This window comes from Diceros bicornis, chromosome X (assembly GCF_020826845.1).
Source record: "Diceros bicornis minor isolate mBicDic1 chromosome X, mDicBic1.mat.cur, whole genome shotgun sequence".
Taxonomy (NCBI): Eukaryota; Metazoa; Chordata; class Mammalia; order Perissodactyla; family Rhinocerotidae; genus Diceros; species Diceros bicornis.
This window is the reverse complement of record NC_080781.1, coordinates 13,686,818-13,712,097: the sequence shown is the minus strand read 5'-3', so window position 1 is coordinate 13,712,097 and position 25,280 is coordinate 13,686,818. Positions and strand designations below refer to the sequence as shown.

The following is a 25,280-nucleotide window of genomic DNA, read 5'->3' as shown; positions in this document are numbered from 1 at the left end:
ATATACTGGGCTACATAAAATACAGTGTTAAAATTAATTTATCCTGTTTACTTTTTTTTGGAGGAAGTTTGGCCCTAAGCTAACATCTGTTGCCAATCTTCCTCTTTTTCTTTTTTCTCCCTGAAGCCTCAGTACATAGTTGTGTGTCACAGATGTAGAGTTGTAGCTCCTCTATGTGGGACGCCGCCTCAGCATGGCTTGATGAGCAGTGAGTATGTCTGCGCCCAGGATCTGAACCAGCGAACTCTGGGCCGCCAAAGTGGAACGCGCGAACTTAACCGCTACGCCACCGGGCCGGCCCCTCTCTTGTTTACTTTTACTTTTTAAAATGTGGCAACTAAAATCTTTAAAATTCTCTGTGTAGCTCGCATTATATTTCTAGCGGACAGCACTAGTCTAGCACTTTCACTGGTTTTTGCTGTTCTAGCAACAGGAAAGATAAAGGATCCAAAATGTGTCCATTTTCCCAGAAGAATTGGTCCCTGGCCCAAAAGTAATGACTAATTTTCTAAACTTGAACATGTTTATAACTTTTCCAGTGATTGTTTTTTCTTTCTTTTAGTTTTTGTAGGTGAAAGAATAGCCTTTTCTTAAGACTATTAACCTTAATCACAGGAAAAGTTCCATATGGTCGTGTGTATGAATGTTTTTGCCTTTTATTCTCTGATTCTGCTCTTTTATTAAAAAATTACATTTTTAATAATAATAATAATCACAAAAAAAAAGAGAAGGGGGAAATATATTTTTAAAATGTAATTGAGCTGCCCCTGAACGTCATTAAAATATAAGCCCAATTTGACCTTGGGATGAGCCTTCTTAACACTTCTTTTTCATCTTCTCAGCTTTTCTAGCTATTGTTTTTTGAGAATCATCCTTGAACAAAGCTTTTATGTTTCATTCTGGGGCTGGCACACCTGATTCTCTTTGTCATTATTTTAAAAAGAAGTATGCTATAGATTCAGACTCTAATTGTTTTTTTTTTTTTAAAGATTTATTTATTTATTTTCCCCCCAAAGCCCCAGTAGATAGTTGTATGTCATACCTGCACATCCTTCTAGTTGCTGTATGTGGGACGCGGCCTCAGCATGGCCAGAGAAGCGGTGCATCAGTGCGTGCCCGGGATCCGAACCTGGGCTGCCAGCAGTGGAGCGCGCACACTTAACCGCTAAGCCACGGGGCTGGCCCTCAGACTCTAATTGTTGAAGATTCCACTTGCACAGTGAAATCAAGAATTCTCAGTGCCATATCAACAAAGAACACGCAAACATTTTAGGCCTGTACCTGCCATTGTTCTTTTTTTTTTTCCGTGTCTATGTTCTTTATTTTTTCAGTTCTGCTCTTGAACTGACTTCTTTGGCTTAACAAACATTGACTTAGCACTTAGTATGTCCTAGCCCCGATGATAGCTGCTAGGGATACGAGGGTGAATGTGATTGACTCCTGCTCTCCAGGACACATCGCCTCGATTTTTAATTTCATGGAAACAGAGAAACTGTGACAAGTTGTCCCCAGAGAAACCCCTTCTTCTCCATATAACCCTGATGTTTATGTTTGCTTATTGGATCCTAGATCAGGCATCCTTTTGGGTTTGTTTTAAGTTGTGCTCAATATTTGTGTTTGTACATAATTTAAGCTTTCAGAGAAGGACCACCAAAGCTTATTTTTAGTTTTAAGCGTGTAGAAGCTGTTGAAAAATCTCCAAAGCCTTTTTGTGGGTGAGGCCTTGGCTTCTCAGACCGGCAGAGCTGACAAGCCTTATTCATATTACTATAGGTCATCTAAGCATGAACCTGAAATAATTTACACCTGCCTTAAAGGCCTGGCCTTTTTTTTCAAAAAAGAAAACTCCTTTCCTTTTATTTTTATTTAACTTTTTTTCCAGTTTTATGAAGATATAATTGACATATAACATTGTATTAGTCTTAGGTGTACAACAAAATGATTGTATATATGTATATATTGTGAAATGATAAATAAATTTGGTCAACATCCATCACCTCACATAGTTACAATTTTTTTCTCATGATGAGAACTTTTAAGATTTACTCTCTTAGCAACTTGCAGATAAAGACTCTTTTCCTTTAAAGGCAAAATGGACATTACACATCTCATACATTTGCTGCTGCTTCAATTTCAGCTTTGGATAGATCTTAAAATATTGTTGTGGGTGATATTTTCCCTGTTGTGCTGGGAAATAGTTAACTTAGGCCTATTCCAGTAATAACACTGAAAGTTTCTAATCACGTTGATGGTAATCAGGAGCCAGAGGAGCACTAGCGGGACCTTCCAAATTGGCAGAGAGAATGCAGTACCACTGTCGGCCATATGAGGGCAGAAGCGGATAATGTTGAAAGTTTTTGCCTACTTTTTCCGATTCACTCTTGACTCCCAGAGTACCTCTATCAAAAAACAGATGTCCTTGTACGGTTTCGTATCAGTGCAGACCTTTTTTTCCTAAAATCTTTTTTCCCCATCAGATTCTGGTGCACTGTAGTTAGTGAGCACTTACATACATCCCTCACCCCCTGCCAGTTTCCTTTCCTGATTGCATGTGATATTTCTTGGATTTTCATAATTAAATTTGTCATTCTCTTACAGAGCGATCATATATTTATATCTGTTCCATACCCAGGAAACTTGAATTTTAATTATGTTTTGTTATCTGAGTTAAAGTTACTAAAGAATAATTTCTTCTGTAGCAATGTAATCCTGAGACTTCTTAATTTGATTCCATTGTAATTATGGTAACAGGTACTAGAACACTGTTACCTAGAGCTTGTATTGAATTTTTAGACCCTTCTGTCCTATACTGACCACTAACCTAAACTCCCAGTGCTGTATGAAGGGCTCTGGGCTTGTGCTGGAGATATGGCAGGCACATTCCTGCCCTCATGAGGCTTACAGCCTAGTGGTGTAGAGAGACAGGAAACAGGGACTCAAATAAAATGATGACATCTCGTGCTGAGTTACCAGGAAGGGCACAGATGGGATGCTGTGATAGTGAGCAGCGGGAGCAAGGCTGCTTTAGGTGGGTGGTCAGGGTCGGGCTTTCTGAGAGTGACATAGCTCCCGGGTGAAGGATAAAGAGGAGATAGATGTAGATGAAGAAGGAGGGTAGGAGGGCTTAAGGGGCACCAAGGAAGAGCGTGGCCTGTCTGAGGACCTGAAAGGCCAATGGGGCTGAAGCAGAGAGAGCAGGAGGTGGGGGGCATAGGAGTAGAGGGATGGAAAGGTGGGAGTGGGGCATGAGATGAGAGTGCAAGGGCCAGATCATGTAGGGCCTTTTATTGGCTGCATAAAGGAGTTTCGATTTTATTTCTAGTGAAGCAGTGAGCCACTAAAGGGTATAAGCACTGGAGAGACATACTCTGAGTTTTTATAAGGTCACTCTGCTGGTGTGTGACAAATGGTTTGACTGTAGGACAGCAGAGGGTGGAAGCTGAGAGGCCATTTAGATGGGGGTCAGCCAACTTTTTCTGTAAAGGGCCAGAGAGTAAATATGTTTGGCTTTGCGGGTCAGAGTCCCTGTCACAACTACTCAACTCTGCCATTGTCGAGTGAAAGCAGCCACAGGCAATCTGTAAACGAATGGGCGGAGCTGTGTGCTGGTAAACCATTGTAAATAAAAACAGGCAGCAAGCCATAATTTGCCACCCCCTGGTTTAGATTATTGCAATAATCCTGGCAAAAGATGGTGTTGGCTTGAGTGTCTAGAGTGGTAGCAGTGGAGATAGAGAGCAGTGGAGAGATTTCCAAGAGGTTTTGGAGGTATGACCCATTGGACTGGGTTGGGTGAGGAAAAGGAGGGATCGAGGATGATTTCCAGACCTAGCATGAACCAGCTAGTGGGAAGAGATGCTATTTGCTGAGATGAGGAAGCACCTGGAGAAACAGGCCCAGGGGTGGGGGGACCAGGAGTTTAGTTTGGGCCATGGTAAGTTCGAGTAATTGTTGAGCCATCCGAGGTTTCAAGGGCAAGTTGGCTCCAAAGCCCAATGGCACTGGGAAGAGAGGTCAGGGCTCAGGGTAGATTTCAGACTCGGTCGGGTAGCTGAAGTCAGAGAAGATGGTGAATTCTGGGACTGGGCCCACCGCGATCTCTTCCTCCTCCACATCCAGATCATTCCACTGAGTGCTTAACTTTTACTCTTGATTATTTTCTTTAGCTCTGCCTTATTTTCCTCGCTAAATTCTGAGCTCCTTAGGAGTATGTTGTCTTAAATTCTTCCCAGCACCTCGTTTATCGTGTTGAGCATGTAGTAGATGCTCAAATGCTAGAGAATTAATTTTTAAATCCATGTGATAGTCTTTAAATATTTAAATATGCTGAGGAGGAATGGATTAAGGTGAATTTTATCCTAGTCTAAAGTAACATGCTATAGTAACTTTATTGGAAGCACACTGTAAATCAAGTTAACATGTATTGAAGGATTACACCGTCAGGAATATTCTCGGGGCTTTTGGTACTACTCGTTTCAGAAAGCTAGCATGTTTTAATAGTAGCGATTTAATTCCAGTAGTACCACCATTGCGAGGAGACTGTTCAGATGCATGCAGGGGTGTATGTGTGTGTGTTCATGGAAAGAGGGAGAGAGAGAGAGAATGCTCACTATTTCTCACCAGGCAAGGCCGGGTGGCTCTCACCTTTCACATATTGTCACTAGACTTGAATTCTACCTTCCAGCTGGACCACTGGTAGAAACTGGCTGATCTCGCTCCTCTGTGGCCTGTATTCTGGGTCTTTCTATCTGCTTGTGAATTCCCTTCTCTTTTCTTAAAGCCCTCCATTTTTTTTTTTAAAAAAAAAAAACACATTTTCAATCTTGATGAGATGAAAGGTTGACAGCCCTATAATGATCCCCCATTTTTTGGAGGGAGTATTTACTAGTCTGTAAAATCCAAGTGAATCAGTGATATATTTGTTTAACTTAGTCCCTATCTCCACACAAGCAGAGTGATCTTATAAACACAGGAATCAGATCATTCTTAAAGCCCTCCTTGACTTTGCTTTCTCCTCCCTTCTTAATGCTCTGCTTATTCTCTTAACTGTTTTCCTGGCTATGTAATACTCCATCCCTTTCTTTGTATTTTACTTTCTAGTCTCCATTTTCTCTTCCCTTTGTTTCATCTCCCTCTTAAAAATGCTTTTCTTTTTTCTTTTCTTGTGAGGAATATTAGCCCTCAGCTAACATCTGTTTCCAGTCTTCCTCTTTTTGCTGAGAAATATTGGCCCTGAGCTAACTTCTGTGCCCATCTTCCTCTACTTTATATGTGGGACGCCTGCCACAGCATGGCTTGATGAGTGGTGCATAGGTCTGTGCCCAGGATCCAAACCTATGAACCCCAAGCTGCCGAAGCAGAGCGCGTGCGCTCTACTACGCCACCGGGCCAGCCCTTCTTTTTCATTTTTAACAGCTTTAGTGAGGTTTAAATTGTATATATAATAAATTTCACCAATAAATTTCACCTGTTTTAAGTGTACAAGTCAGTGATTTTTAGTATATTTACAAACTTCTTCTGCAACCATCAAACTTCAGTTCTTATGCTTAGTTTATTAAGAATTTTTCTATCCATCTGTGTACCATGGAAGATCACATGTGTCTTTTTTTTCCATTTTCAGCTGGGTGGCACCATTGGAGACATTGAAGGAATGCCATTTGTGGAAGCATTCAGACAATTCCAGTTTAAAGCAAAAAGAGAGAATTTCTGTAATATCCATGTTAGCCTTGTCCCACAGGTGAGCTTTCCAGATAGGTATGTAGACAGCAACTTCTGTAAGTCTTCCTATTATTTTCTATTTATTCTACATTTTCAACTAGGGAGCCATTCTCCAGAAGAGCTAGATGTCCAGTGTACTGACAGTGACCCATTGCTTTTCAGCCCAGTGCTACTGGAGAACAAAAAACCAAACCCACACAAAACAGTGTCCGTGCGCTGAGGGGGTTAGGCCTGTCTCCAGATCTGGTGAGTTAAGGAGAGTGGGTGAGTTTCTTGGAATAGGACCTCCATTTCTTAATCTATAATATCATCTTAGTCCTTTCTAGCTCTCAAATGGTTCCTAGGACGCTGAGCATTTTGTGTCTGGGAGCCAGGGGAGGCTTATTCCCTCATCCTCAGGTGTTGCTTCCCACATTTCTAAATTGGCCATCTGTTCTTCTCTAGGCCCTCATTTGATTGGCCACAGTGACAGCTGGGCAAGTGCAATGTCCCGTCATTTGTATGGTCCCTGGGTCCTTTAGAGTGAGGTGGGACCTTGGAGATTTTCCTGTGACCGTGCTAAATGGGCTGTCACTGCTCTTTTTTATAGCAGGGAATCCGGTTATTGCCAGTAGTCTAGATCAGGGGTTGGCAAATAAAGGCCTGCAGGCTTGCTGCCTGTAAATAAAGTTTTATTGGAACATCTATTATTTACATTTGTCTATAGCTGCGTTTGCACTGCAGTGGTGCAATTAAGTAGTCGAGACAGTGACTGCATGACCTGCAGAACCTAAAATTTTTACCATCTGGCCCTTTAGAGAAAAACTTTGCCAACCTGTGGTCTCGCTCTGATCTTGTATTTTTAAAGAAGACACGTTTGTGAGCCTTGACTCTATTCACGAGAGGTACCTTGACATTTTGAGTTCTTACTGGTCGATTTGTGTTGAGTGTGGTTCTACTTGCTTATATTAGTGCTCAGACCCATTTCTAATCGTCCAGTGCAACACCCAGAATGAACAAGCCCATACTTGGTCAAGTCTCTTGTAGCAAAAAGAAATTAAAATAGCATCCTCCTGAAAACGAATGGCAGTGTGAACAGCCTAATTCCTGCTTTCTGACCTGTACATAACTGACTCTAACAGATTGTCTGCCGAAGTTCAACGCCCATCGAAATGGCTGTGAAGGAAAAGATTTCTATGTTTTGTCATGTGAACCCTGAACAGGTTAGTGCTGCTCTTTAGAGTTTATTACCTTACAGGCACTTCTGCTGATGCCAACGTTTTGCACCTCTTAAATGATCGTATTACTTTTCATGGCATTTATGAAAGCTTTGGGAGATTCATATCCAACCATGGCTCCCTTGCCCTTAAGTGAACAGTCTGGAGACTCCTGATTCCTTAGATTGATTGCATGTTGCTTTGCATAATCACTCTTTAAGTTATAGATATAAAACCAGGTGGACTTTTTAACTTACAGTCAAGCCTCTAGAGAGAGAACCAAGTGAAGCCTGCTTATTGTCTCTTTAGCTTGTCTTCCGGGACACTTACTGCTTTCACTGCCATTTCTCCTTTGTACGTGTTACAGCTTCACTCACCCCAGACCACACATTCCGTTGACATTCACACTATCACTTCTGATTACATCAGTGGCCTCAGGTCAATTCCCATCATTACAGAAACTGTACTGTGATTTGGGCTCAGGTCCTCTGTCCACCTGGGAATCTGAGAGCCAGCTTTTCTTTTTTCTGCAGAAACCTTTTGTTTTCTTTAGATTGGCTCTGGGTTCTCTGAAGCCTAAAAACCATCTAATCGGATTTCCGTGTCTCAGGAGGCAGTCTGATGCAGAGCCTCCGGCCTGATGCCTCAGGGTGGGTGCACAAGTCTGAACCACTTCGCAAAATGTGATGGCAGGTTTAAAGGACTCTCCTGTATTTGTATGTCGTCAAGCCATTTTGATTTTGTTCACTTGTTTTTTGTACCCTTCCTATTGGTAAATAGTACTTTGTGTGGGTATTAAACAAATATAACCCAGTTTCTGAAATAGAAGGAAACAGCTTTTAGAGTTGGGTTGCTCAGAGCTCTGCAAACAGAAGATATAGTCCAAACTTTTGATCATATAGAGTCTATTTTCTATATAACTATAGATTCTGAAGAATGCTCTATCCTATCAGTCCACAGGCTAGTTTATTAGCCATTTTTCAGCACATCATTTTTGCTCATGTGAGGTAATGCTCCCATTTCTTAGTTCCTGGTAAACTTGCATTTAAAGCTCCTCTCCTCTGGATTGCTGAGGAAGGGATGGAGGGTCGGAGGTGTCTCTGTGGATGTGGTCTGTTACCATGCTATTTTAAAAAATATCTCTCCGGCCTGGAGTATAAATAAGTAAATAGCTCCATACTCCATGTCTTCCACTGTGAGAGTTGTGACTCTCCAGAGATTTAGTTTTAATTAGTAATTGGGACACAGCCTCAATTCAGTGACATCTCGGCCCTTTGAATTGCACTGGTGAATGCACAAGTGAGACATGATAGTCTTAAGTAGCAAGTTGGTGGTGTCCAAACGGCTTAGGAACCCTTGGTTGGATAGCTATGGATTTGGGAAGACTAAACACATAGAGTTGGCAGAACATTTCTTGGCATTTACTTAGGATGTGGCAGATCCTTAAATGCCTGCCAGTAGCCCCTTGCATGTGCTTAAGAGGGTGGTGAAAGCTCGTTAGAATAAGTGTGAAAAACAACCACACCACCTGGTGTTTAAAGGAGCCTGGCTCCTCTCACAGGTGCAATTAATTTGATTATGTTCAATGTGTGCTTGTAAATTTACCCAAATGAAAGGAGCAGACAAAAGCAACTACAGCAGCAGCAACAACAACAAATGAATGAATAAGCAAACTGCATACCCACACTTAGAAGACAAGGTGTGTGTATTCAATGCTACTGCTTTAACCTAGACTTAGAAGGTGGTGCCTTGGGCCATGTGTCTTGGATATTGACATATAAGGCATCCATGTTCCAGCACCAATTCTCTGACACCAGCTGGGAGTCCTGCACTTCAGCTTGGACACTAACTAGCTGGAATGAGCGTCAGACTCCACAGGTTTAAGGGCTTAGTCCTTTATAGGACTGCCCCCCACTTCAGATACCAGCCACAAGTTTCCAGTGTCCCCAAGCTACCCACACTTCTGCCTGGCTGACTACAAATTTGGGGCTTCCCATCACCCCCTCAGTTTCGATAATTCTCTGGAACAACTCACAGAACTCAGGAAAGTGCTATATTTGTGATTACTTTTTATTACAAAGGATGCAAATGAACAGCCATATGAAGAGATACATAAGGCAAGGTCTAGGAGAGTCCTGAGTGCAAGAGCTTGAGTCCCTGTGGAGTCAGGGTGCACTGCCCTCCTGGCACGTCTGTATGTTCACCAACCAGGATGCTCCCCCAAGTCTCAATGTCCAGAGTGTTTATTGGGGTTTCATTAAGTAGGTATGATTGGGTAAATCATTGGTCCCACGATTGAACTCAATCTCTAGCCCCCATCCCCTCCCCAGAGGTCAGGTGGCTGACAGTTCCAGCCCTCTAATGACTTGGTTGGTTTTTCTGGTGACCAGTTCCCATCTTGAAGCCATCTAGGGGCTACCCTGAGTCACCTCATTAGCATAATAAAGATAGTCCTGTCACTCGGGAAATTCGAAAGGATTTTGAAGCTCTGTGCCAGGAACTAGGAACAAAGACCATATATATGTATATTTTTATTCTACCACAGCATCCATGGTTCTGGAGGTACGATAATGAATTCAGAGTGTTTTGTAATTAGATCAAACTATCTTGTGTTAATTCTGACTCTTATTAAGGTTGCTGGGTTCTTGATTTTCTTCTCTCAGTGTAAATGAACTGCCAGTCTCTCTTGAGTTTTGGCTCATCCTTGAGCTCATTCTTGTGGCATATTTGAGTCATTCCACTTAAATATGTGTTTTATCATCATCAATCAGGTCATATGTATCCATGATGTTTCTTCCACATACCGAGTGCCTGTGCTTTTGGAGGAACAAGGCATTGTTAAGTATTTTAAGGAGAGATTGGATCTGCCCATTGGTGATTCTGCAAGTCATTTGCTTTTCAAGTGGAGAAATATGGCTGACAGGTACGTGAAAGGAATTACTAATGTAATCTTTAATAATTCTTGGGTTTGGGGGTAGGACTGAGATGTACCTTAAAGGGTATCTATTTAGCATTCAGCTTTCTGTATGTGTGTGTTTGGGTCGGAATGTATCTAAAGTGGTAGAGTGTTTTGCTGTATTTTTTGAAGATTTCTGAGATTTTGATTTTGCTCTGCTTAAACCAGAGTGAATTGAAGGAATTTAGAATCCGGATGATTTTTTTTTTAAAATTCTGGAGGCGTTTTGATCTATTTATTAGTTTATTTCTTAGTTTCTGAATATTTTAAGTAGTTTTAATAGTAGTTTTAATGTCACAAGGTTTTTTTTTTTTTTTTGCTTGTTTTTAAGATTTGGCTAACATTTCCCAAAGAAAATCCTTTTGAATGGAAAGTTTTGGCTTTATTATTGTTGTTCCAGCCTGCAGTTATTAACTATCAGAATCGTTATGAAAACCCCTGATAGGTTTTATTCTATTTTTTATTTTTTTGTGAGGAAGATCAGCCCTGAGCTAACATCCATGCCAATCCTCCTCTTTTTGCTGAGGAAGACTGGCCCTTGGCTAACATCTGTGCCCATCTTCCTCTACTTTATATGGGACGCCGCCACAGCATGGCCTGACAAGCCGTGCATCGATGCGTGCCCGGGATCCGAACCCGGGCCGCCAGCAGCGGAGCACGCACTTAACCCCTATGCCACAGGGCCAACACCCCCCCCCCATAGGTTTTAGCTTTAAGACAATCATATTAATTTCAGCAGGGTTTGTTTAATTTGAATTCATTAGCAAATTCAATCCCCATCATCTGTTTTCTTTTACTAAATATAGATGAGGTGTGACTCCATAAAGTCCTGACTGCCCAGCTTCTGTGCAGCTTAGGCAGAGGCAGTGGGGCAGCATTACAAAGGTGGGTTCTGGTGTTGCTAAGGAGTAGATCTTAAAAGTTCTCATCACAAGAAAAAAAATTGTAACATTAAGCAGTGATGGATGTTAAGTAGACTCATTGTGGTGATTATTTGGTAATGTACACATATATTGAGTCATTATGTTGTACACCTGAAACTAATATAATGTTATAGTCAATTATATCTCAATAAAAAAACCCGTAAGCTCAAGCGTCAGTCACCGTGGATTCAGACCCCAGCTCTCCCTCTTACTAGCTGTGTGAATTTGGGCAGATTACTTAACCTCTCGGGCTTGTTCTCCCATCTATAACAGTCACTTTGTAGGAATTTTCTGAGTAGCTTAGGGCTGACCCTTTTTAAGCACTACAAATTTTAATATTTTAACTCTTTTTATTGAAAATAGTTCTAAATTATACTCTATGCCTCTGTGCTTTTTTTTTTTTTGATAGTGGCTATTTTTGCATAGCAACATGAATTTATTTAATGCCAATGATGGTACACTTAAAATGATTAAAATGGTAAATTTTATATTATGCATATTTCACTATAATTTTTTTTATTGATGTTTTAATAGTTTTTAACATTGTGAAATTTTGGGTTGTACATTTTTGTTTGTCCATCACCATGTATATGTCTCCCTTCACCCCTGTGCCCACCCCCTACCCCCCTTGCCCCTGGTAACCACAATACAGTTTTCTCTGTCCATGTGTTGGTTTATATTCCACATATGAGTGAGATCATACAGTGTTTGTCTTTCTCTTTCTGGCTTATTTCACTTAACACAATACCCTCCAGTCCCATCCATGTTGTTGCAAATGGGACGATTTTGTCTTTTTTATGGCTGAGTAGTGTTCCATTGTATATATATACCACAGCTTCTTGATCCAATCATCAGTTGAGGGACATTTAGGTTGCTTCCACTTCTTGGCTATGGTGAATAATGCTGCAATGAACATAGGGGTGCATAAGCCTGTTTGGATTGTTGATTTCAGGTTTGTTGGATAGATTCCCAGTAGTGGGATAGATGGATCATAGGGTATTTCTATTTTTAATTCTTTGGGGAATCTCCATACCGTTTTCCATAGAGACTGTACCAGTTTGCATTCCCACCAGCTGTTTATGAGGGTTCCTGTTTCTCCACATCCTCTCCAACATTTGTTGTTTTTTGTCTTGGTGATTATAGCCATTGTAACGGGTGTGAGGTGATATCTTAGTGTTGTTTTGATTTGCATTTCCCTGATGATTAGTGTTGTTGAACATCTTTTCATGTGCCTATTGGCCATCTGTATATCTTCTTTGGAGAAGTGTCTGTTCATTTCCTCTGTCCATTTTTTGATCGGGTTGTTTGTTTTTTTGTTGTTATGCCTCTGTGCTTTTTAAAGCCAGTGTTTGGTCTTCATATTAGTTTCCTGTGGCTGCTGTAACAAGTCACCACAAACAGATGGCTTAAAACAATGGAAGTTTGTTCTCTCACAGTTGTGGAGGTCAGAAGTCCAAAATCAGGGCATCAGCAGGATTGGTTCCTTCTGGAGGCTCTGAGGGAGAAACCATTCCATGCGTCTCTCCTAGCTTCTGGGGGCTGCTGGCGATCCTTGGTGTTCCTTGGCTTGTGGCCGCGTCGCTCCAGTCTCTGCCTCTGTCATCGCACGGCTTTCTCTGTGTCTTCTCTCCTTCTCTTCTTTTATAAGGATGCTTGTCTTAAGGTTTAGGGCCCGCTCTAATCCAGGATGATCTTATCCCGAGGTCCTTAATTTAATTGCACCCACAAAGACCCTTTTTCTAGAGATGGTCACATTCATAGGTTCTGGGGGACATATGTTTTTGGAGGGCCACCATTCAGCTCACCACAGTCTTCAAGCAAAGGAAATATTGAGCGTCAGTCCCTCTGTATCACGTTGGCTGTGATGTTGGTTCGTTGGTGATGGTGGTCTGGAGTGTCCATTCTTTAGGCCCTGTCCCCTCAGTACAGCCTGTAGAGAGATACAAGGGAGGCAAACAGAGGTCAAAGAGCAGCCTTGATCATGGAGATCCAGTGCTGCTCGGAGGCCAGGCTTCCCTGGTTAAACCGGATGGGAGAGCTCACCTGGGACCTAAGGCCAAAGTGGGGACAACCTTGCCTGTCTGGGGACCTGCCTGTGGGGGGATGGGCCTGCAAAGCAGACTCCTCATCTGCCTCCCACCAGTAGCTCACAGCAGTGTTAGCGGCCTGCCTCACACCCAATTGATGGCTGAATGGAGAGCCCAAGGGAGACGCTTGGCTGGTCTGGGCAGTGCTCCATGAGCCTAGCCCGCAGGTCCGAGAGGGAAAGAGAGCACAAGGTGAGTGGGCTCAGGATATCTTTCTGGGTGTCAGCTGTCTTCCCTGGTCAGTGTGACCCAGGGGACTCACCTGTCCCACCCGGCTGCTGAGCAACTCCTCTTCCCCTGGGAAGACCAGACATGAGTGAGCGGAAGAGGGAACTGGCGATGTTGACTCGAATCCTGCTTCCTTCCTGAGAGCAGAGCCGATGTCCCTTCATCAATGGAGGAGTGAGATTGGGGGTGAGGGCTCAGCCAAGTTGCTATGCTCAAATGGCGTTGTGATCACCAGTTCCCTTGGGTCAAACCCGGGGACAGGAAGCACTGACCTCTGATGTTGTCTTGGAATCTTGGCTCGATACCAACTTGCTTGGTTACTTGCGTCCTTTGTGTAGCGCTGGGGTGAAGCGCGGGCAAGCACGCAATCTCCAGAGCAACATAAAAGTAAGTAGCAAGTTAAAGGCTTAGCAGCCTTCTCTCAGGTTCTTTAGTCACTTTCCTGGAAAGTCACCTTTACTGTCAGTTTTGACTTCTTAGCTTCTTGTGCATTTTTCTCATCCCAGCCTGTTTGCAATCACATTTCTCTTGCACTCTTCACAGATGTTGATGTGAAAGAGGAATATTCCTTATCACGGTAACATTTTTGTTCTAAGGTGTTTGGGGAAGGGTTGGTTCAAAGCCCTAAAACATCTTCAGCCCCAAGATGACATTTCCATATACTTAGTACCAGACCAGACATTTTTCATGTTCTTTGAACAGATTTCCTGACAAAAGCAACAGTAAAGATTGGGTCTCTAATGGTAAAATGTGATTGAGCGTCTTATGTAGAATGGAATTTTCTCATAAAAGTGATCTAAATCGCTTGTAATATTTTAAATAGTTCTCTTAGTATCATTCTTCAGGCATGCAATGAATAACCTGCCTTTTGAGGACCAGCTGAGAATGTAATAATTTTTAATGTAGACACTTTGAATACATTTTCTTATATAATGTCACCTTACAAAGTTAATATTGAAATGTTTCCTATTGACACTCAGAATGCTTTTTCTTATACAATGTCACCTTATAAATGAATTTAAGGACAGCTCATGTTTATGAGATGGGGACAGCTTTTTTATTTTTTATTTGTAATGCTTTTAACTTTTTCTCTGATATACTCTCCTCGGATGTATATCTGTGCCTGCTTATGCAAGCCAGTTTGGGATTTATTATGATTTTGAAATCTGTTGGCGTACAGATTTTCATTCTTTGGGGGTGGGGTAGGGATTTCAGTCAAGTACATCAAATTTGAGGCTAGTCTGCTCCTAGGGTTTTAAAAAGTGCCTTGGGATAAGAACAGTGGTTGTCATAGTGTTTGTGATGTTATGTTGCATGCATATAACCTTTAAGCTTGTCTTCCCAGGTATGAAAGGTTACAGAAAACATGTTCCATAGCCCTGGTTGGCAAATACACCAAGCTCAGGGACTGCTACGCCTCCGTGTTCAAAGCCCTGGAACACTCAGCCTTGGCCATCAACCACAAGTTGAATCTGATGGTGAGCCCCGGCCTGGTCTTCCACGTATTTCAGTCGTTTACTCTGATATCTCGTGGTTCAGAGAGGCAGGTTGTATTGAAGGCTCCCCAAGATCACCTCCAGGATTGACAATGATTCGCCAGGAGGACTCACAGCATATCGTCAGATTTATGGCTAAGATGTATTACAGTGAAAGGGTAGAGAGCAAAATGAGCAAAGAATGTAGTCTGGGGGAACCCAGGCGCAAGCTTCCAGGGTCCTTCCTAAGTGGAGTCACACAGGTTGAGCTTAATTCCCCCAGCAACGAGCTGTGACAACACATGTGAAGTGCTGTCTCCCAGGGAAGCTCGTTAGAGACTCAGTGCCCTGGGTTTTTATTGGGAGCTGGTCACATTGGCACCCTCTGCCTACCGAGTACCAAAATTCTGGACTCCCAGAAGGAAAGCAGGTGTTCAGCATAAATCATGTTGGTTCTACAAATACTGTAGGCACAGTGAGCCACTCTTACCATTTCTGGGAATGGTGAGAACCCTCCCCAAATCCAAGTTTCCAGATGCCAGCCAAGGGCCAACCTTGTAAGCAGGGCTTTCCAAGGACAGCAGTCAAGCCTGTCGTGCTAAGTTTTTTCTGCATACAGGTTTAACGCACAATCTCTGAAATTAGGCTTTGCACATCCGGGGCATATGTACTTCATGCTCATTTAAGTACATTGTATTTGCCTAACAAGAAAATGATAGAACTTTTTTCCCCTTTAGCATTAGAATTGAATCCACATTTAAAAAATGCTATATATATATATACTTATTTATTTATTTATTCCCCTTTCTAACTTGGAGGACTGATATCTGGCAAACAGTGGTTATTTGTTTTTTAAAATCAATATTATGGGATAGCAGAGGTGGAATTATCATATCTAGCTGGAGTATATTCTTTGTCTTTGTTAAAATAGAAGTAGTACATGCTCAGTGTAGAAAATTTAAGCAAAGCATAATGTAAGCTGCAAAAAGTGAAAGATTCTTCCTCCCTGAAATCCCACTTCTCTGTTGTACCTGTCATTCCCAGTTTGATGCATATCTTTCTAGACTTTTCTCTCTCTCTATGTGAACGTTTAATGATATTCTGTCTGGATATATCATAGTTTAAGCAAGCCTTATTATCTTGATTTAAATGGTAAAACCTTTATATAATGAGCAAAAAGATACACTTATATGTTCAAGAAATGTAGTAACTTCTACTTAGACACCAGCGTAGGGCCTATCCGACTTTTCTCTCACCTCTTTGTAGCCTCTTTCTTTTCTAATCACTTTTTATTTTTGGCTTTCCAAGGAATATTTCACTTCCGGTTCTTCCCACCCAGCCAAGTCCCCTTGTAGAAAAAAGAAAACTAGAAAAATTGTTATAATACAAATTTTATAAAGCCTTTAAAATTTTGTATCTTAAGATATATTCAGATAGTAATTTTTACAAAAGAAATACTAAAATAATATAGCTATATAGGGACTGTTATGTACATAGGAATTGTACACGATTTTTCATTTAATAGAGTTCATTGACATTAGCTTCTGATTTTTCATTTAATACATGATTTTTCGTTTAATGGAATTCATTGACATTAGCTTCTACTAAGTACTATTTGAATCACGGTCTTGTCATATTCTTTTTAGACAAGTTTGCTGCTGTGTTTATCTCACCTGGCTTATTGCAGCAACTTCCTGACTGGTTTCCAGTCTTCCCTCCATTTCCCACACTGTACCAGAGTGATCTTTCTAGAATCACTCTCTGTTCTCTCTTTTCCTATTGTTCCCTTACTTAAGACCTTTCAGTGGCTTCAACTGGAAACTTATCCTCTCGCTGGGTGGAGCCTCATTTGAGGGCCCCAGAGTGGCCACCACTTTCTGTCTTTCCCCTGAGGTTTCATACAAACTGTTCCTTCGCCTCCTCCACTCCCTTTGTCTCCTGCACACCTTCCCCCCTGTCTGCCAACATGCACACACATGCTTATCTTGCTTCTGCTCCTCCTCGAGGGCTGAGCTTCTTGGACATCACGTCCTCAGAGATCTTCCCTGTTGGCACTCCTTCCCTTCTTTCCTGCTGTGTCCAGCTCTAGGTTAGGTGTGGCTCCTGGTTACTTCTGCAGCATTCTCTTCTTGGCCCATCATAGCTGTTGTCACACTATGGTGTGGATGCCTGGTTATTTGGTTTCATAATCTTCCTGAAAGATTCTAAGAGCCACAGGACAGAAATCATGCTTTTCTGTCCTAAGTGACCAGTACAGTGTTTGCATAATAAGTAGTTATTGAATAATTGTGTCATAGTGCTAGACAGCTCTAGTATTTTCCAGTATTTATTTTTCTTAAATGTTCGTTTAATCTGTTGGATGTTTTTTAGTACATAGACTCCATTGATCTGGAGCAGAGCACTGAAACTGAGGACCCTGTGAAATTCCATGAAGCTTGGCAGAAGCTATGCAAAGCTGAGTGAGTCCTGAGGACCATCCATACCAGTTAGAAGAACACGATTGTGCTTTTTCCATAATGATCCAATTTACCCCAATTACTAATTTTTGTTCATTGTGAAAGGTAGTTTGGATTACTTATGGCCATTGTGGGTGGTTGTGCCGCATTCACACTGCCTTTACTTTATAATGTGCCATGTTAATGTTAGTGGAGTGTGCAATGGAAATGGTTTTATTTTGGGGAGGTTGGGGATACCGTATTGTAGAGAAAGTGTGTTGATGCTACTGAAAGATGCAGAGATAGATCTTACATATGCAAAGTTAAAGTACAAGAATGACAACCCTTCTTTCTTGGTTTTATTTTCTTTTCCACTTGATTCTAGGTTTTATTTCATAAGTAATTGACAGAACTCTTGGGGGCAGCATTGTATTGTGAGGGTAGCGTGACCCTACCGGTTTTTCTCTTGGACTCTTGTCTTTTTCACATGAGAATGTTTACATAGAAGGTCTCTAAAGTGTCTCCTAACCAGGAAATGTTCATGTGCCACTACATAATTAGCAATTGAAATCGAAGGCTGATTTTACCAGTTTAACTCTTTCTGATTATGTAAGAGATCTTAACATTTTTATAATAGTGCTTTTAAAAGAACCTTAACCTATTTTTATTCAGATAATTCTCTCAGTGGCATTTTTAATAGAATTGCATTTCTTAGTCACTATGCGCACGTGCCGCAGAGACCTATCAGAAAATATATATTGAGGTCAGTTGTGAGAAATTGTCGCAACTTCTTCATAACATTGGGAGGGTTTCAAGAAGAAAGTTCAGGATGTGAAATCATGTAATCAATTCTGAAAATAGACCCCAAGTGTGTTCTCTAGTGATTGTGCCAAGTGTTCGATTTGAGATCAGTAAGCATGACTGGCTGAAAATAAGAGTTTTAAAAATAAAAATAACGTCAAATTCACCCTCGTCTTGTCTTGATTGCAGTGGTGTTCTTGTCCCAGGAGGCTTCGGAATCAGAGGAACATCAGGAAAACTCCAGGCGATTTCTTGGGCAAGGGCAAAGAAGATTCCTTTTCTGGGTAAAACTCATGTTTATGGATTCTAAGTATGAGTTTATTAGGTTTTTGACACGTAGTGGGGGTTACACTTGATAGGATTTGTTAAGATGAAAGGTGTAATCTCAGATTTGAATATTCAGGTGCCAAAGAGTCTGCTATAGGGATCAGCGAAGTACATCCTGCAAACCATACCTGGCTCGTGCTGTTTTTGTAAATAAAGTTTTGTTGGAACACAGCCACACCAATTTGTTTACATATTGTGTATGGCTGGCTTGGCAGTACACTGGCAGAATTTGAGACCCTACAGGTTTAAAAGCCTAAAATCTTTACTATCTGGCCCTTTACTGAAAAATTTGTCGACCTAGGAGAACTTACCACTGTTCTGGTTGGGGAGCAAGAGGCTGGGAGAAGTCGCTGTCCACACCTGCCCTCACCTCCGATTCCCACCCGAATCCGTCTTTTCACCACTTCAAGCAGAGAAGCGTTCAACAGACGTCCACCATGTTGTTTCTAATCAGAAAAAAAGAATGTTTAAGTTGAAATTTATGTGCTGCTTCTAGAAAAGATAATACAGAAAGACCATCTAACATTACAGGAACAGCTCTGTTAAAATTTGGTAGAGCTAGGTCTTTTTAATGCTTTTGTTCTATTACAAAGCATGGCTTCTGGACCAGTGAAACCAGATGAAATGGAACCTTGATGGGCTAAAGGCAGCCCTGCAGTCGGGGATTCAGGCAGGAGGGGGAGTGCGGAGAGGCTGTGTTTCACACTGTGTGTGGATGTACTGGTGGGTTTGTGAACCGAGTGGACAGGCTTCGGTGCCTTTTGCTATCAGCAGACTGTTCAGTTTTCCCATTGCCTGTTCTTTCAATAGCTTCCTAGATGCTCTCCAGTTGGGATCCATTTTCAAAAGAGAAGCCAGGAGTAGTACCTTGATACCTTGCTTTGTTTTACCTGTCTATGCCCATCTGCCGCTGTTTTCTTTTGAAGTAATCTTGTTTGGTTTCTGTCTGAACATGGTTAGTGTTCTTCAGATAATTTTCACTGTATAGAATAGTTCGTAACTCTTTAGCTTTCTCTTTACCGCAGCATCTCTTCATGTGCTAGCCATATGGAACTTTCTGAAGTCCCCCCAGACCACTCAGCTGTTTCATGCTTTTTGACTTTTGTTCTGCTGTGCCCAATATATTGATTGCTGTCTCCTTTCAGTCCCTTGCATACCTTGGATATGTCTATAAAAGCATCTGGAGGGCCGGCCCCGTGGCTTAGCGGTTAAGTGCACGTGCTCCGCTGCTGGCGGCCCGGGTTCGGATCCCGGGCGCGCACCGACGCACCGCTTCTCTGGCCATGCTGAGGCTGCATCCCACATACAGCAACTAGAAGGATGTGCAGCTATGACATACAACTATCTACTGGGGCTTTGGGGGGAAAAATAAATAAATAAATAAAATTATTAAAAAAAAAAAAGCATCTGGAATGCTCCTTGGCATTAGTTTAGTGGAGAGAATTGGTGGGCCGCAGTGAATGTGGAGATGGGTGAAGGGCTCATCCGTGTGACAGCAGATCTGAGGCTATGCAGGTCTTTTTTCCTCCTGATCGAGCTCTCTGTTCAGTTCCATTTTGCATCTCCCTTCCCTGCTCTCCACCACGCCCAGGCCCACAGTCGAGGTGCCAACTCCCCCAGCTGCTGCTGTTTTCCTACAGTGAGGTGAGGGGGCTGTTCTGGGCTTAGCAGCCTGGCACAGACTTCCCGCTCCACTGCCCGCCTGTAGGCACTGCTTAGATCCCAGCCAGCTGGCTAGCCTGAGGCTGCCCTCAGGCAAAGCCCATATTTAAGCCTGTGAAACTACCTTGTAAAGAGAGAGTGTGAAGTCCAGCCCACGGAGACTCCCTCTGGAGTTGGAGTGTGTTAGATCTTCTCTGAAGGAATCACGCGCTCTGGGACAGCCCTGCAGCCCACACATACGCCTCAATTTAGAGACAAGTTTGGAAGGAGGCAGATTTGCCTTTTGCACCTTGCTCTGTCCTCTCCTGCCCTTTTCTAACCTCACATTCCTTCTTCATCAACTCCGGGTCATCCAAACCCCTTCCCTGCCTCTGCCACAGGCGTTCTGAGGGCAGAGGGTCCAGCAGCGAACCGGACAGGCAGAGTCTCGCTCTCCCGGAGCCCTCGATGGAGGGGACAGACAGCCAACAAATGAACAGAAAATACGAAGCAATGCAAAATATGTTCATTTGCTTTGTCTATGTGCTTCTTAACATAGGAATTTGCCTTGGGATGCAGCTAGCAGTGATAGAGTTCGCAAGAAACTGCCTTAAGTTGAAAGGTAAGTCTGAGATTGGCTAATAACCTTTTATAAAAAAATTCTTATTACTTAAAATATTTTTCAGCAATATTGGTGAATTACTGAACTCGTTTCTTAATCTTTAGATGCTAGTTCCACAGAATTTGAGCCCAATGCCCGTGTTCCTCTGGTAAGTGGCTTGTTTATCTTTCCGGGTTGGGTTATTGTCATTTTGTTTCTGGCTCTTGCCTAAACTCATAAGGGGTGTTTATAATTATTTTTTCATTACCACATCAGGACATTTAAAATTATATATGATTTTATGATTATTATTACTATTATTATTATTTTTACATCAAACTGCTTTGTTCTCAATGGTCCATCTTGTCAGCTGTGCCTTGAAGAAAGACACGATCATGGACTGGCTTTTCTTTGCAACCATTTTCAAGCTTAATGTTTAGGAAAGGATTAAATTGACTGTGACAACAATTTATAACAACTAATATAAATAAATGGGCTGTCCTGTCTCTGGACTCATCCCCCGTCTGTCTAGTTTCCACATTGTCGGTCATCTGTCTTTCTAAAACAAAAGTGACAACTGTTCTTCCGCTGTTCCTCATCTTCCACTGATTCCTTTTCCCGTAAAATATTCAGTCCAAGGTTCTTGGCAGGCCGACGTGCTCTGTCACCTGCCGCTTTGCTAATTCATCCCATGGCATCCCTGTCCCTCCATAACAGGGACATAACAGTCCCCCGTGTGCTTGAGGTGTTATGTTTGGACAATCTGAACACATTTTTTGGGTGTATCCTGAGATTCCCTGAGATGTCCCACTTCCTGCAACCTCCCTGGAATCTCCCCTGGAATCTCAATAAAACCAATGAAGAATTTAATTAAAAAAATTAACCAAACCTGATTACTGACAACTTCCTGTTCATCCTGGGAGTCTTTCCTGACCTCCTTTCTTTCCTGCCTCCACCTGATGTGCCTCACACACACCTCTATCAGAGTACACACCCCACCATTGTGATATTTTTAACAGTTTATTGAGATATAATTCTCATACCATAAAATGTAGCCATTGAAAGTGTGTAATTCATTGACTTAGCATATTGACAGATCTCTGCCACCATCACCACAATCAATTTTGGAGCATTTTGATTACCCCAAAAAGAAACCCCACACCCCTTAGCTGACACCCCCAAGCCTCCTGTCTTCCCAGCCCTAGGCAACCATTAATCTGTTCTCTGTCTCTATAGATGTGTGTTTTTTTTAAATTTTATTATTTTATTGAGGTCATAATAGTTCATAACATTGTGAGATTTCAGTTGTACGTTATTATTTGTCAGTCACCATACTTACGTGCCCCTTTACCCCTTTCTCCCACCCCCCAACCCTTTTCCCCTCTGGTAACCACTAATCTGTTCTCTTTGTCCATGTGTTTGTTTATCTTCCACATATGAGTGAAATCATGCAGTATTTTTCTTTCTCTGTCTGGCTAATTTCACTTAACATAATAGCCTCCAGGTCCATCCATGTTGTTGCAAATGGGATGATTTTGTCTTTTTTTATGACTGAGTATTATTTATTGTATATATGTATATACCACATCTTCTTTATCCGTTCCTCAGTTGATGGGCACTTGGGTTGCTTCCACATCTTGGCTATTGTGAATAATGCTGCAATGAACATGGGGGTGTATAAGCCTCTTTGAATTGTTGATTTCAAGTTCTTTGGATAAATACCCATGGTGGGATAGCTGGGTCATATGGTATTTCTATTTTTAATTTTTTTGAGAAATCTTTAGATGTGGTTTTTCTGGACATTTTATATGAATGGAATCATACAATATGTGGCTTTTTGTGACTGTCTTCTTTCACTTAGGATAACATTGTCAAGGTCTGTCTATGTTGTAGCATCTGTCAGTACTTTGTTTCTTTTTATTGCTGAATAATATTCCATTATATGGATATACCACATTTTATTTATCCATTCATCCATCGATGGATATTTGGGTTGTTTCCACTTTTTTGGCTCTTATGAATAATGCTGCTATATACATTCTTGTATAAGTTTTTGTGTGGACATAATGTTTTCATTTCATTTGGGTATATACCTAGGAGTAGAGTTATAGATCTTATGAGGACTGTATGTTTAACCATTTGAGGAACTGCCAGACTCTTTTCCAAAGTGGCTGCAGCATTTTATATTCCCACCAGCAATGTATGAGGGTTCCAATTTCTCCACATCCTCAACACTCATTGTTGTCTGTCCTTTTGATTATAGCCATCCTAGGAGGTGTGGAGTTGTAGCTCACTGTGGCTTTGATTTGCATTTCCTTGATGTCTAAGGATGTTGAACATCTTTTCATGTGCTTATTGGCCACTTGTATATCATCTTTGGAGAACTGTTTATTCAGATCCTTTGCCCACTTTTAAATTGGGTTATTTGTCTTTTTATTGTTAAGTTGTAAGAGTTCTTTATGTATTCTAGATACAAGTTCCTTATTAGATATATAATTAGCACTACTGACATTTGGGCCAGAGCATTTTTTGTTGTAGGGAGGCTGTCCTGTGCACTGTAGGATGTTCAACAGCATCCTTGGCCTCTGTTCACTAGACGTCAGTAGTACAGTCCTCCCAACCCACAATTGTGACACTAAAAATACCTCCAGACATTGCCAAACATCCCCTGGGGACACAGGCAGAATAGCCCCCATTGAGAACCACTGATTTAGAGAAATCTAGTTCTATTCCTCTCCCCTCCAACCTATTCCCTTCCTTCCCTTATGGCAACCATTAATTCTTTTTTTTTTTATGGGTTATATTTCCATTTTTAAAATATAAGTAAACCTGCATATCTGCTTGTAACCCCTGCCCCTTCTTAGATAAATGGTAACATACTTTGCACATGTTTCCTGCTTTGCTTTTTTCACTTAACACTATATGCTGGAGTGGAGAGCACAGCGTTGAAGGATAGAGAGATAGTTTTCACTCCTTTTTATGGCTTGCAATTCATACTATAATGAGCCGTAGCTTCCCAGCCAGATGGTAATTTTAAGTCTTATGCTCAGAAGACCTAATATGAGTGAAGAGTTCCTTATAAGGCTTTAATAGAAATGTATTTCCTGACTGATGGCTGAAATGGCTGTGCCTGGCAAACCATGTGTTTTCTTTTTTAAGATAATACTTTGGAGTAGGAAGTGACTTTACCAGTAGGTGCCACTGTTAGATAGCTTTGGCAAGGTTAATTCTTTGATGACTATCCTTTACTGGGTGTGTGAGTGTGTGTGTGTGTGTTTAAAACATTTATACACAGGGTAAAAAAGTTAAGCCCTACAGAAAAGGTATAAAACGGCCTTTCCTCTGCCCCTACCTCACCTCTGTTCCCTTCCCCAGAGGCAACTACCTTCATCCATTTCTTTTGTTATTCTTCCAAAGATTGTGTGTGTGTGTGTGTGTACACCCACCTACCCACACACATACATGGATACGTGTTCCCTTTTATAAAAATCCATATGTTAGCATGCTTGAGACACTGTTCTCCCTTGCTTTTTGTACCGACTGCTCCACATCAATGCACAGGGATCTCCCATGTGCTTACCCTGCTGTATGCATCATTCTTTATTTAACCAGTCTCATATTGATGAATATTTAGGTTGTGTCCATTATTATGCTACTTTAAATCATGCTGCAAATTAGTATCCGTGTACATATGTCTTTGTACCCACACATACATAATTCTATGGGATGAATTCCTAGAAGGGGAATTGCTAAGTCAGAGGATATGTGCGTTTTACATTTTGATAGCTTCTATCCTCATAAGTGAGATGAGAACAATAAAACCTAATTGCTACTGAACATCTTTATGGCCTGCAATCAGTTTGTTGGAGAAAAATAGCCAGCCTTTGTGACAATGGTAAGAAGTCTTATTAAAGAAAAAGACTAAGGTAATAGAATCACCAGGCAGCAAACACGAGGAAGCCTGGGGAATCACTTAAACTCGAGGAAATAACAATGACTTACAGTGGGTAATGGCCATTCTGGCCCTTCTAGCTAAAAAAGTAAATAATTTGGAAACCAGGAGCCTATTTTAGGGTATATTTGCTGCTAAAAATATGTTTCATGGGTGTTGGGGAGGGAAAATGATTTTCTCTCTATCCTTCTAGGTTCTTGGCTGAGACTCCACTGTAATAAAAGACAGATTAACAGGAGAAAAACAAACAGAAGTTTAATAACATCTATACCTCCTGTATACATGGGAGAGACCCAGGAAAACTGAGGAATTCCCTGAAATGGACCAAGTCACCACCTTAAATACCATCTCCAGCTAAAGACAAAAGAAGGTGTTGGCAGTGGGGGCAGTTATGGGAGGTGACCAGGCAAAGCAAGTAAACAAGGTTCAGGTTGTTATGCAGATTTAAGTCCTGCCTTCTCCACTGATAAGAGTTTCTGCAGATTTGGTCATCCTCCTCTTCCTGGTACAGAGAGGGAGACACCCTTACAAATGGAGAGTTCCTTTATAAATGTAAATGTCTCTTACAAAAGGGTAGGTTTTCAGAGCTTCTCCTTTGTCTGTTGTTTCTTAAAAATAATCAGCTCAAGGGGCTGGCCCCATGGCCTAGTGGTTAAGTTTGGTGCGCCTGGGTTCAATTCCTGGGCGCAGACCTACACCACTTGTGAGTGGCTATGCTGTGGTGGTAACCCATGTACAAAATAGAGGAAGATTGGCACAGATGTTAGCTTAGGGCAAAACATCCTCAGCAAAAAAAAAAAAAGAAAAGAAAAATCAGCTCAAGGTCATCCTTATGCCTGAGAGACAAATTTTGGGGTGGCAAATTCTGCTCTCCTTCATGGACCATCATGACCCTCCCTTGGCATGCGTGATTAATCTTATGGTTGCTTATGAAATCGAT

The 25,280-nt window shown here is 41.6% G+C and overlaps 1 protein-coding gene across 3 annotated transcripts in view; it reads left to right on the top strand.

Annotated features, from left to right (window-relative positions):
• The window catches only part of CTPS2 (CTP synthase 2), a 97,915-nt gene that overhangs the window by 14,903 nt on the left and 57,732 nt on the right, over positions 1 to 25,280 (top strand). For all 3 annotated transcript variants that reach the window (XM_058535497.1, XM_058535498.1, XM_058535499.1), the window contains exons 5-13: positions 5,621 to 5,737; positions 5,881 to 5,964; positions 6,840 to 6,920; positions 9,686 to 9,837; positions 14,454 to 14,586; positions 16,954 to 17,042; positions 18,009 to 18,103; positions 20,347 to 20,409; positions 20,514 to 20,557. In XM_058535497.1, the coding sequence (XP_058391480.1) occupies positions 5,621 to 5,737; positions 5,881 to 5,964; positions 6,840 to 6,920; positions 9,686 to 9,837; positions 14,454 to 14,586; positions 16,954 to 17,042; positions 18,009 to 18,103; positions 20,347 to 20,409; positions 20,514 to 20,557 (858 nt within the window). The remainder of the gene's footprint in view (positions 1 to 5,620; positions 5,738 to 5,880; positions 5,965 to 6,839; positions 6,921 to 9,685; positions 9,838 to 14,453; positions 14,587 to 16,953; positions 17,043 to 18,008; positions 18,104 to 20,346; positions 20,410 to 20,513; positions 20,558 to 25,280) is intronic.